The 13,042-nt window shown below is 39.0% G+C and overlaps 1 protein-coding gene across 1 annotated transcript in view; it reads right to left on the reverse strand.

Moving 5' to 3' along the window:
• PIK3C2G (phosphatidylinositol-4-phosphate 3-kinase catalytic subunit type 2 gamma) overlaps positions 1–13,042 on the reverse strand; it is a 188,945-nt gene that overhangs the window by 11,349 nt on the left and 164,554 nt on the right. Inside the window, exon 31 of the mRNA XM_054386727.1 lies at positions 8,579–8,673. Coding sequence (XP_054242702.1) covers positions 8,579–8,673 — 95 coding nt within the window. The remainder of the gene's footprint in view (positions 1–8,578; positions 8,674–13,042) is intronic.

The raw sequence follows: 13,042 nt of genomic DNA on the forward strand, positions 1-13,042 counted from the left end.
ATGGATGAAATGCAATTATTTTTTTTTCCACAAGAATTACATTATCCTAATAACTTTTCTCCTTTCATCATTAGTAACGATCCACAACTCTCCTTAAGGATGGATTCTTTGTAGCATTATGAAAGGCTTAACTACTTCAAAATTTGCCATCTATTAATCCATGCAATTTAGCAGCCAATGGAAATATTTGGCCTTACTCATATGAATTTTAAGGGAAGGTTTATGATTTTTCATAAATTGCACTTTTAGGCTAATTTATTTAAAAGCTTTTTAATACTTATCTCTTCCTAAATGACATCAAATTTTCTTTTAGGTAACTACTGCCTCAAATTTAAAATATGCCATCACTTTCTCTTCCTGTTAAATATGCAGGTATTTTTCCAACTTTTTGTCCTACAGTAAGAGAGATTGATGGCTCCTGAACATTTGATAGTTCCTGCTGCTGTTCCTTTTCATTTGTCATTTTAAACTGTCTTTTAAAAAGAAAAAAAAAAAAAAAAGATCAAAGGTAACTCGTATTAACTAATGCCATTTTTCCTCCTCTATAAATAACTTTTTTTCTTCCCCAAGAATTAATTTCCTGGACATTTTCAAATCTCAGTTGCTTTCTTCCTCTTCTTCAATGACATAAAATCCCATAAATTCAGGCTTTAGAAAGGCTCCAATTTCAGCTATTGCTCCCAAATAAAAAAAAAAAATAAATTAAAAGTTGTTGACTTGGTTCTATAGCTCTAAATCTCAGTTTTTTCCTGTCCTTTACTCTTATGTGCACAGCTGTGAGAATCTAACTTCTACATGGTGAATAATGGACTACAAAATAGCCCTTAATGTTTAATATTGGGATATCCTTCCATCTTTAAAAATCATACCATTATAACAAATGGCTAGACAAAACCTTCACAGTTATAAAGGGTTTATATATTAAGTGCAGACAAGGGGCAGATTTGATTATTATCCAGTAAAGGAGGATTAGGAAAAAACCCACAGAAGAAATCATCCTTGCATCCCAGTAACCTACATAACTTACCAGCTGCCTCTTGACAACATTACAACTAGTGAGAAATGTGGAAAAGCTATCACTGCTGCTGTGTTGTCTTTCACCTTCTCTGAGTCCTCCTGTAACTTATCAGTGAAAGGCTAAGCTCTACCTTTGTAAGATGCAGCTTAATTAGCAAAACCAGCCTCTGACTTGGACAAAGATAACATCCCCTGGCATGATTCTAAATTTAAAGAGTTGAGAAAAAAAATCAACGATATCACAAAGCAAGAAGATCCTTCAAAAACAGATTAATAGGGTAGGTAAACCTTCAGGACAAACAGGATTGCAATGTGAACGGGTGGTCATGTTGCTACTTCATAAACGCTAACTAAAGACCCTTCCTTGTTTTTCCTTTGAGCTCTGCGTATCCCAAAACATTCGCAGATTCATTGATTCATACAATGGTTTAGGTTGGAAGAGACCTTGAAGGTCATGTAGTTCCAATCCCCCTGCCAGAACAGGTTGCTCAAGGCTTCATCCAACCTGACCTTGAACACCTCCAGGGAGGAGGCATCCATGACCTCCTTGGGTAACTTTTTCCAGTGTCTCAACACCCTCACTGTAAATATTGAACAGCTTTTATTTGACTTTGCTACTGAGCTTTTACTTTTCCTGTCACAAAATATATTCCGATTGCTTCAAAGAAAATTAAAAATAAAAATCACACTTGCAGTAATTAAATACTCATTAGAAAAGAAGATGATCCACTATATCACTATGTTACCATCTTTAAGTCATTTTAACTCCATCTTTTTATATATATAGATGAAAGTAATGTAGGTTCAGTCATGCTTTATATCATGTTATTCTACAGCTAAGGCATACTGGTGCAGCACATAGAATGCAGAGCACAGATTTCATGAACAAGTCCCTGAAGCTTTTATTCTAGAATTACCACCAAGGCTGTAAGGTTCCATTGCTTTCAACACTGTATGACTGTTATGCATGGAAGACTTAAATTTCAAATGCATATTTAGCTGTAGAGTCTCTGACACTGGCTGAGATAGTTTGGATTCTTAGAAACACAGATCCCAAAACTTCTCTGGAATAAAGCAGAGGGGAGAACAAAAGACAAATCCCCATTTCCCTTTTCTATTGAAATCAATCAAGATTAACACCACTGCTCCCTGTTTGTGTAGGAAGAAAATTAGCCTTTGAGAAAAGGAACACAAGTAAATGCTAGCTTATTGTGACGTACCTATTGTTTTCTCTCCTTGTCTAGCAGGAACAATAAGTGAATATAAAAACGCATTAAAAAATAGTGACACTGTTGTGTGTGCCTTCCCCTTGTACTAGTTTTCTTCTCAATTTCTTAAGTAAAGAAGTCTACATATGCCTGATCCAGACTACTTTTAATTTCTCAAACTGTACAGAGTTCCCCCCACTTTTCTTTGGATTCTTCTATGGCTTGCCATCTGGCTTTGTAAGAAAGCATTTCATTATACAATGCATGTGATTTCTGTTTGTTAATTACCTATCATTATTTCTACTTGTTTAATGTCCCAAAGAATTCCTCTTGAACCTTCTCCCTTGAATATTTGCACAATTGACTTGTGTTCTTGTCCGTCTGGCTTTAGCAAAGTTAGATTTTTTGCAACAATAAATCAATCCTGAAGAATCAATCACTCCCAAGTAACCCTACTGAGAACCGCTATTTGAACTTGTATTCCAGTTTTTGTAGGAGTCCTGAGAGAAATGTTTTCCTGTCAAAGCCTTCTCAAGATGGACTACTTTCTTTCTGCACCATGACAGCAGGATCTGGCCTGTCTCATTGGCATCTCTCATAGCAACAGCTTGTCTCACTATTTGCTTGTTTTATCTTCACATTACCGTGGGTTATGGATCTATTCCTCCAGGAGGAAACACTTCTCATTTGTACAAGCTGGTTGCAGGGTTCTGGAAATTACTTTTATTTTGATTATCCTTTGTCTCCACTATTCTTTTTAATGCTTTCTTCACTTGCAACCAATGGAAAATTTATGTTCACCTTTGTCTTGCAGGTCACGGATATCATTAAAGAGAGTTTGCTGTTTGTTGTTCATTTGTTATTGGTGGTTCTGGGTTTTTTTGTTTTGTTTATTCTTACCCAACACATATCAGTTATGTAAGGAATCAGTTATTTAAAAATTAGCAGTGAGAACCTAGAGCTGAGGCAGTACTGAATCTGTGACAGAATTATAGCATTTATTAAGAAAGAATAACTCAAATTTCTGTACAAGCACCTATTTGTCAAGCACCTTTCACAACAAATGTGTTGGGATCCAATAGTGAGCCCTGTGTCACAAGAACAGATCTCATCTGTTCCCAATTGAAACTACTGCTTATAAATGTTCAGTTAATTTTCAGTTCAAAAGAGAACAGAGACTATCTAAGCTAATTTGCATTCATTTTTAAAGCCAATGCATTTTCTATGAACATAAAATTAAATCCAAATTCTTTATAAGCTAGAGTTAGCATCAGAGATTTCTTTCCATGGCTTTGTATTCTGTTTTTCTGTGCCAGCCTAGGGAGAATGCAATCTGAATGTGCTACTTCCCTCTATCAGCTAAGGTGTCAATTTCATTCTGTCATCGATACTTTCTGAAAACCTTTTGTTCAGCTCAGCAAGATGTTTTAGACTTGCTTTCCATCCCTGTATGCCTAACCAGACTTGGCCTACCTTTGTAGCTTCTTGCCAATCCCAGCTGGCTGATCCGTGGACCACAGTAAAGCATGCAGAATACATTCACAATATTCTGAAAGGATAACATGGCTTTTTGTTTAATTGATAGGCATTGTGTTGCTGACAGGTAATGTATTTCCCAAATAAATTTGTATAATGACATTCATAGTTGGGCCATGAAAGCAATGAGGAAACAACTAAGACAGAACAAAAATCCTCATCTCTTACCCATCTCAAGCTAGAGACAAAACCCAGTAAAAGTAGAGGGGCATCTACCTGTACTTCCTATGGGCAACTTCCTCACAGCTCTGCACCTCCACAGTCAGAACTAGATTTCATCTTCATGGTTTAGGGAAAGCTTGGCTCTCACCTTTCTTTCCAACACATCTAAGCTATCACATCTCACAAATATTTTTGGAAGTAATTTGTACTCAGATGATGTAGGACATGAAATGGAAAGAGGCTGTAAGTCTGTGTAAGCCTAAAGCTGATTACTAATTCATCACCCACGTATCAGCTATCCCAGAATCATTAATCACCAAGACTAGTACATGGCAGCTTCAGAGCTTTTATAAAAGGAAAGCTGGAAGTAGTCTGGGAAAGTACTGTAGGAGTTTATTTTTCTTCCAGCAAATTCCCCCCCTATAAAATTGGTTTCATATTCATCACCCACACATACTTTCCTGAGTTCTAGGAACGTTTTACATTTATTGGCATGAAGCTCAGAATAAGTTGGCTTTGTTTCTCCTCCCCACTGCCCCTGAGGAGTTATTCTGTCCACAAGAAGTAACAGGCATAATTTTCAACAGCAAGGACTGAAAGTTTAGCTGCTTATCTAGAAAAACAGGGCACGCCTGAAGCCATGGTAATGAAGTCAGCAGACAAAGCAGGCTTCCTTCTGAGAGAACACTGAACCACTGTTCCCTTCTGGTTCTCTGTGAAACAGGAAAAGAAATATATTAGCCAACCTTTTCTGAACTCCAGAAATGGCTATCCTTTGCCTCTGGTCTTTTTGAATGGATGAGCAAGCCCAGCAGTGCGGCAGTAGGTAGCCTGGCTGTTCATGGCTGTTTCTGGCTGTGCAGTGCTAAGCCAGCCCATAGTCTGCCCTGTGTAAAGATCTGGTATGGTCTTGATATCCCTCATTCTCTGTGCTGGTTAATATAGATGAACAGAACCACATTTGAGCATTTCAAGTTCAAAACCTACATGTCTTTCATTTTTCATAAATCCACCTCCACAGCTTCTATGGAGATCTAGGAGTCTATATTTTTAAGGTAGGCTCTCAGGCTTTCTTCCTAGCACTCCCCCTGTGCTCTGATTCCTGCCTGCTGCTGATTTTCTGGGTATTGTCCTGCCACAGCTGGACTGTTCTTGATCTTAGCTAGTAAGTTCTTTCACATGCCAAAACAAACCTCCTCCAGTGCTTCTGCATCTTCCTGCTAAAACCACTTAGTGCACTTTGCCAGGTACTGTGTTTGTAGAAGCAGTCTTCCTTGTCTCATCCCCTTCTGCTGCCACACCCTTCATGACTCCAGAGGCAAAGTCTCCTGGTCTCTCATGGTAACCTCTCTACTTTTCACTCTTATGCAAAAGCTTCTATCTACCTCACCTTCACTTGTTACCTGTACTGTCTATGCATAGTGTCCAGTGTTGCACTGACTGCATCTAAGTGGAGTAAGTAATGTCCCAAGAGGTTGATTTTAAATTATGCAATAAATGTGTTTGGAAAATTGCTTTTTATTAGCATCATGGCTTTTGTATGTTTGACCGTTGAATTTAAAGTTTCTTTTTCCCCCAGAACAGTCTTTGTGACATAAATCAAAACATAAGCAGCAACAGGGAGTCTGATGTGAGTCACCTGACTTACACAATCTCAGGATTCCAATGAAACTGTGAATTCCTGAGGAAAACCTAAAAACTGAAACATTGAGGAAAACCTAAAGACTGAAAACCTAAAGACTAACAGAACTCCATTGTGCACCTACAGTCTTAAACTGTAGACAAACATTTGCAACCCGACTTAACATCTCTCCGTTCAAACCTTTCTTTCAGCCTCATTGCTGGTCTAGCTGCAGGCATTTGTTAAGTGAAGAAATAGAGCTGTGCTATACAAGAGGTTAGGTTAGATTAATAGTCCTTTCCAGTCACAAAAGCCATAAGGCTGTTTTGCTCCATTGTTGGCCTTTGAAGGATTTTCGATAGAGTTTTCTTCAAGCAGGACTTGCTTTCATAACACTTGACTGAAATGTTGATGAGAAGAAAATGGAGAGGACATTCTGAAAAGGATCAAGAGATGACTGACTGCGTCAATCTGCAGCAAATTTGGCACATGTGGATGCATCAGATCAAAAGTGCCTGTGCTGTGGACTCCACACATACACCCACATAAGAGAGTTCTCTGACAAGTCTGCACCAGACCAGTGCTCTCTAAACTGCTATAGCGTTTTCTTTGTCTGTGATATCCCACATGAACAGGGCTACCTTCATGAAAAAAAATCTGCAAAGTTATAGCATTACACTATTTAGATCCTTTAAAAAGCCTTTGTGACACTTGACAATGGCTATAAACAACAACATCTCCTTAAGGATTCTCCTGTGTGTTGTATATTAATACAGGATTTGCACAGCAGGACCTAGATCTCCTATTAAAGTCCCTAAAAAGTAAACCCACACAAATAGGAAATAAAATTTATTTACATGGATCAAAAGCCTCTATCTATTGGAATTCCTGTCAGTTCTGTGAAGCTACATTTGGGATTAATTTGGACCACTACAATTATTTTCACATCTGAACACATCATAAAATCTCTATAAAGAGATAAATTAAATGGGGAAGAGCAGCACAAAATTTATTTACTATAAATAATGACATAAAGCAAGATAGCAAAGTAATCTCTGCACAGATGAACCACTAAAATGTAATTAGTGAGACTCTGCAAAAGACCGAATATCCCTAAAATAGCTTTAACATGTCTTGAATAAGACATGATCTTGGATTTTAAAATCCCTGTTCAGCTGAACAAATAAAAAAGAAAAAAAAAAAAAGATCATGTCAGAGAGATTGATTTATATGACTGGGAACCTGAGAAGATTATTAATGGAATAAAGAACCTTCTGCTTATAAATTGCTAGTCTGCAGGCAGCCTAGTATCACAGTATCGCAAAGCACAGCTATGCCATAGTTCAGAAGATGATGGATGGATGGCCAGATGGAAGGAAGGAACAGGAAGCCCAGGATTTAAAAACTTGATTGTCTAAGTTAGACTGCTGAAGCACCGACTGTATTTTCAAGTCATGAATCATTGCTAGTCTTACTGAATTGGACTACAGAAATAAGACTTCTTTGCAAACTGACTAGAATGGATTTAAGTCACTTACTTTCAAAAGCTAGACAACTTTTTAACACTGTGCTGTCCCTTTCCATAATGAAATGAACCGAATCCTGGATTTTATTTTTGCTACACACAACTATCTATGCCCTAATCTATTTTCACTGAATTAAGTGGCTGGAACTTCCTAAGTTAAAGAGCAATGTTAGGAGCCTATACACTAAAAATAATGAAAAGAAGGAGAAAAATTGTTGCCAACATCTGTAGCTCTGTTTGTGTGCACCTCCACATCACATACCTGGACTCAGAGTGAGCATCATCAGCATGGCAATCATTTGACTATACCCCTCTTGCCAACAGAACTTTACCAGGAGCTTATCAAGGTCACTTACCTTCTAAAGGCACAAGAAAGAAAGAAAAAAAGAGGGTCTTATACTATATCCTGAAGGTAAAGTTTATATAAATTGGACTTGTCATCAAAGGCTGATCTCACTTGTCAAGGTAGCACACAGGAAACAAGACAGGTCTCTCAGGACAGAGACTTATTGGATGTTATACACCAGACTGAACATGTTTGAATTGCAAAGCAGAAGCCAGAGCAGTCAACAGAGAGCACTTGGAGCTCTGTAAGCCTCATCTCTCATACAAGTAACTAAACATTCAGCCTCATTCTATTACTGGATTGCTCTCACGTAAGCTCCTGAGGCTGACCCCATTTAGGGATGGAGGAGGCAGCAGTGTACTCAATGAGAACCTGCAACAGTTAGTAAACACTTTAATCTCCTAGCTAAACAAAGATAGTTGTGAATCTCTTTGCTGCTGCCATTACTTGAAACTTGAGCAACTGAGAATTCATGAGCACATCTAGGCTGCAAAACTCATTATGAAACAGCAGACATTCTGCTTCAGCTGAGAGATCATACATGGCACCAGCTAGGTCTCTCCAGACACCCTCATCAGCCTGTTTCACCTGTTTTTGCTGTGGGAGCTCTGCTGGCTTCCTCCTCTCAGACTCTGGCACCGGAACGCACAGCCTGTGCCACTTAGCCTTGTGACTGAGTGCAGGATACAAAGCTCCACAAATGACACTGCTTCTTAAAATACATCACTTACTCTCTCTGCTGAGCTCTTCCCTGTTCATAGAGCAGTCATGCTGGACTTGAAAGAAATGCATGGATAATCAATCAATAACGCCAGGCTGACATCTGACAAAAAGTCTTGCTCTGCATGATGCTTTATGTCTGACTGCTATCAAAATGTGTCAGCTAAAAGGATCAAAATAGTCATAAAAATTGTGGGTTTTTTGATGTGATGACCTGGAAAAGACCATTACCAACCATTAGGGACACCCAGTTTCTGTATCTGTCCCATACCTGTAACCATATTGAGTAAGCTCAAAGGAATAAGGTAAACATTAAACAATGACAGAAGAGCATCATCATTATGTTGAGTTAAAATTCATCTCAGAAAGGGTGTTTTGAGGATTAGTGTTTACACAGGACTCTGCAAATGTAAGGAGTTACAGATTATGATCAAAATACTCACAATGTTCCTCATGTGCTTCAACATTATTGTCAGACGTGTGCTCTCGTAGGAGATGACTAATTGTACTCCAGGCTGGTGATCACTTGACTGAGGACCTACAAAAGGCCACAGAGGTGGATCTTGTAAGTAAAGAAGTCAGTGGAACTACCTCTGCACAACGTTGCAGTGCACATGAACTAACACATAAAAACAATCTATGGTGTGCTTAAAGCAGGCATGAAATTAGAAAACATGGATAAGTGTGACCAAAGAAAGTGGTCTGACCTAGGGGGCTTGTTTTCTTTCCTCTTTCTACATTGACAGTGGGACTTTTTTTTTTTTCTTTTTTATTTGCCATCAATCTGGATTTCAGGAGGAAATTTATGCTTGAGTAACAAATAATGGGGGGAGGGTTTGCAATCACTGATGGCACTAGTCAGTACAGCTGCAATTGTGTCTGGGTAAAAGCAGTGAAATTGGGGGTTTTGGTGGTTTTTTTGTTTGTTTGTTTTCAGTTTCCAGAAGAAAGAAAGAAAGGAAAAAAAAAAAAAAAAAGGAAAGAAAGGGAAAAAAATAAAAAGAAAGAAAGAGGAAGAAGTTCTTCCCCATGAGAGTGGTGAGAGCCTGGAATGGGTTGTCCAGGAAGGTGGTTGAGGCCCCATCCCTGGAGGTGTTTAAGGCCAGGCTGGATGAGGCTCTGGCCAGCCTGATGTAGTGTGAGGTGTCCCTGCCCATGGCACGGGGGTTGGAACTGGATGACCCTTGTGGTCCCTTCCAACCCTGACTGATTCTATGATTCTATGACTCTAAATGAATGGAGAATGAAAACAAGACCAAGTTTCCAGACCAGTTCCCAAACACCTGTTGCAGAAATAACATCTATATCTATCATATATAAGTTCTCCTTTCCTTATTCTGTTTTTTTGTCCTTGTTCCAGGCTGGTTTTCATCCAGCTCATTGTTTTCATAGATTTTTCTACTATGATGCATTTACAGAATTTGATTCTGTTCCCACTGGAAAAAAAAAATTAAAAAAATCATTTTACAAGCAGGAAAGATCAGTCTCATAACATGGAAGAAATGACTAAGCATATCTTGTGCTTTCTGCTGGAGGAATTGAGCCAGCTACCTTCTCTGCCAAAAAGGTGTGTCCTTGAAGTTGGGTAAGGAATGTAGCTTACCTGTCTAACACAGACAGCAGAGGCAATCCAGATGGATTTTAACACAGTACACCAGGTGCTGGTGAATGCAAAAACCTCTCCTTGACATCTATCTGACCTTATTTTGCAATGTTAAGCCTGAGCAGAGTGGACTTGAGATGCTTTCTGCACCACTTGATCTGAAACCCAGGGTTCTTCTCACAAGGTCATCATCAGAGACAGTCCAGACATTGCCTGTATGAACTAGCATGATTTTACTCATGCAAACAGGGTTTCATTTGATTAGACCAAAACTCCATTACAACCAGTATTATATATTTACTACAACTGGTAGAATAAGGACTCAGTCCTGCTAACCTTATGACAAAACACTAATCTCTTATGAGCTGGGCTGTGCTGACCATCTCCCCATTAAAGAAGCAGCTGACCTAGAGACCTTAGACAGAAAAGTCCCACCCCCTGCATGCACATTGGGATTAGCCTTAAACCCTCCACAGGGTGAGATAATGACTTGAGACAAACCAATATAGTTGTAATCAATTCATTAAACAGAAACATAACTGCTAAGAAGTGGAAGGAATGAGAAAGTATAATGAGAATGAAAGAACTCCCATCCCACGTGAGGGTTATGCATTAGCAAGGTGAAGCTTTCTAGAGTATCAGGACTGTTCATCCTGGATAGCAGGCAGGGTTCCCACATCTTCCTTTCAGCCTCAGCAGACACCTGTGCACTCTTTGTTGTGATCTTTTCCATGTGTGCATCAGAGCTCTTACAGCCAGGGTTGTAAGAGCAAGAAATCCAACTCCTTCTCCTCAGCCTTTACTCTGTTGCTCAACAGAGGAGGCAGCAGAGGGGAAGTTATAATGAATAAACCACAGTGGCTGTGTTTTTCTGAAGAAACCAAATGTGCAACCCCTGGAGTGAGCAGAGGCTAAAATAACTGCTAAGCAGGTAGAATTACAGTAGTGTCACAGGCTCCTGACAGCCAGAGAGCTACTGTGATTGCCTCTTATGCTAAGGAAAGGAACTCAGACAAATTAAAACCAGCACAACGTGTACATAAAACTACCATAATGCGTATTTTACAGGCAGTCTGGATATCAATGCTTCTCAGTTTCTGATGTTTGGACTGGAATTTTAGAATATGAATCCATCTCCCATTTCTTCCCTTTAGAGACTGTATGGATACATTTTTAATCACATTCTAATTAGAGAAGGGCCTGAAACAGACTCTTGAAGTACTGAAAACTTATGAAGAAATTACTAAGCTGGGAGTTAGAAGACAGAGGCACAGTTCTTCATTTGTTATTCTGCTTTGTGATCTTTGACAAATTGCCTAGCCAGACTATGCCTTATTTAATTTCTTGTTGTATGCAAATAAGAACATGGAGGGACAGGGGAGGAAAACCCCATGAACCAGGCACTGCTGAGGTTTTCTCAGGGTAACAAAAAGACAACACTGTTGGTTCTTCCTCCCACCATGCTAAGCCATTTTATTATTTTTTTTTTAAAGTTGTGGGGCCTTTTTCCTTTAACATTGCAACAGGGAAGGTAGGATCCCAGAGCACTACAGACAGTGTCAGACAAGGGGAGTTGTGTTTTAACATAAGGGCATGATTCACTTGCAGGGCTCTGTTAATTTTGTGAACTGCAGTGGTGCATTCTGAGCAGCTCAAGAAGAGTGACAAATCTCAGAGGCTAAATTACATCACTAGAATTCACCTGGACACTACGTCTTGTCTCTCCTGACAGCACTACAGAGCTTTTTTTCCTGCATTACTCTTAAGTGTGAGTGCTTATACTGAGTTGAAGAAGTTCACTGTGGGAGCTGGTATTGTAATTTATAAAAATCCAAATCTAAATGAGTTTATAACCAAGATGAAAATAATGAAAACCATAGGAGGGGAGAAATGTGTTTCTACTTGAGTACGTAAAATGAAGTCTGAAATAGATACTATGGACTAGGGGCATAGCTATTGCTAAAATATTTGCTCTTGCTATGTAATAGAGTAATGGAAAAATAAAAAAAAATCAAAGAAAGGTAAAGAAAAAAATAACTCTGCAGGCAATCTGATAAAGACAAGAGAAACTTCTATCTCCTATGCTTCATACTAAAAGTCAGTTATAGTGTTAGCTAGGCTCAGCCTGTATTTTATATTTTAGATGTTGTATTTTATATTTTAGATGTTATATTTTAGATTTTCCCAGATTCAGTACAAAATTATAGCATTTTTGAAGGCTAGGTGATATCAGCTTTGAATGACAAAATACACACACAGAGTAATTACTTCCAGTCTATCCAGCTTGGGCAGATGGACTTGAACTCAGGCTCTGCATTTTTAGGAACTGTCATGCTCTATTTGCACTCCATTATAGGCAAAGACCAAATGCTAGTCTGTTGTAGATACAGGATGAAGTTCCACTGACTTCAACTGAAGCAAGATTTCCCTCCCAGGGATTAATTCTTTGCTCACTGGTGTCAATGAAAAAGCTGTCAAATACCAAACAAGGACCCTGGAGCACTCACAGGATTTTTCTATACGACTTATGCCTGTGTGTCCCAGCACTCTGCAGTGGAAACCAGCCAACAATCCCTACTGCATAAAAATTCACACACTCTGCCAGTTTATAGTCTCTTTTATAAAGGAACATAAACACTAGAAAACTGTGGGACCTTTCCTCTTTTTGAATGACAAATTTAAGTCGATTAGAATTCAAATGTCTACAGAAGGAGGAATGACCTTATGAGTACTCTGTTGTCCTTTTCTTTACCTAGATGGGCTTTCCTAGCATGTTGGAGAACTGCCACCTGTATATTCCATCCTTTGTGCAATTATTTCATTAGCAGCATTTTAAAACAAGCTCTGCATTACACTTTGCACAATGCATGAGAAACACAGTGAGGAGGATGCTGGACTGACTAACTGACAAATCAGTAATTTAATAATACACTGCATTGCACATGTGGACTGCAAAGCAATGTGAAAGCACTAACTGACACTACCATCAGGGAGTTAACTATTTTTCAGTGTTCTAGATCCTCTAGATCCTTTCTTCTTGGTTTACAGCCTATTTTGGACATCTAGCACCAAAGGATATTTGAACCTGTTTGGTTTCCCAGAGCCAAGCTTGACCTCCCCAAGCCAACCATATGCCTGCTTTAGCTACAGCTTGGGTTTATGAGCCTCCAATATACCCAACTTGAAATTGTCAACTGTAGATACATTACCTGACTATATCTCCCTGGCTTTGTCCCACAAGCCAGCAAGAGGTGCTTGTGACCAGCAAAACAGCCTAAATGCAGCTGAAGTAGGAACACAACTT

This window comes from Indicator indicator, chromosome 14 (genome assembly GCF_027791375.1).
Source record: "Indicator indicator isolate 239-I01 chromosome 14, UM_Iind_1.1, whole genome shotgun sequence".
In the NCBI taxonomy this organism is placed as follows: Eukaryota; Metazoa; Chordata; class Aves; order Piciformes; family Indicatoridae; genus Indicator; species Indicator indicator.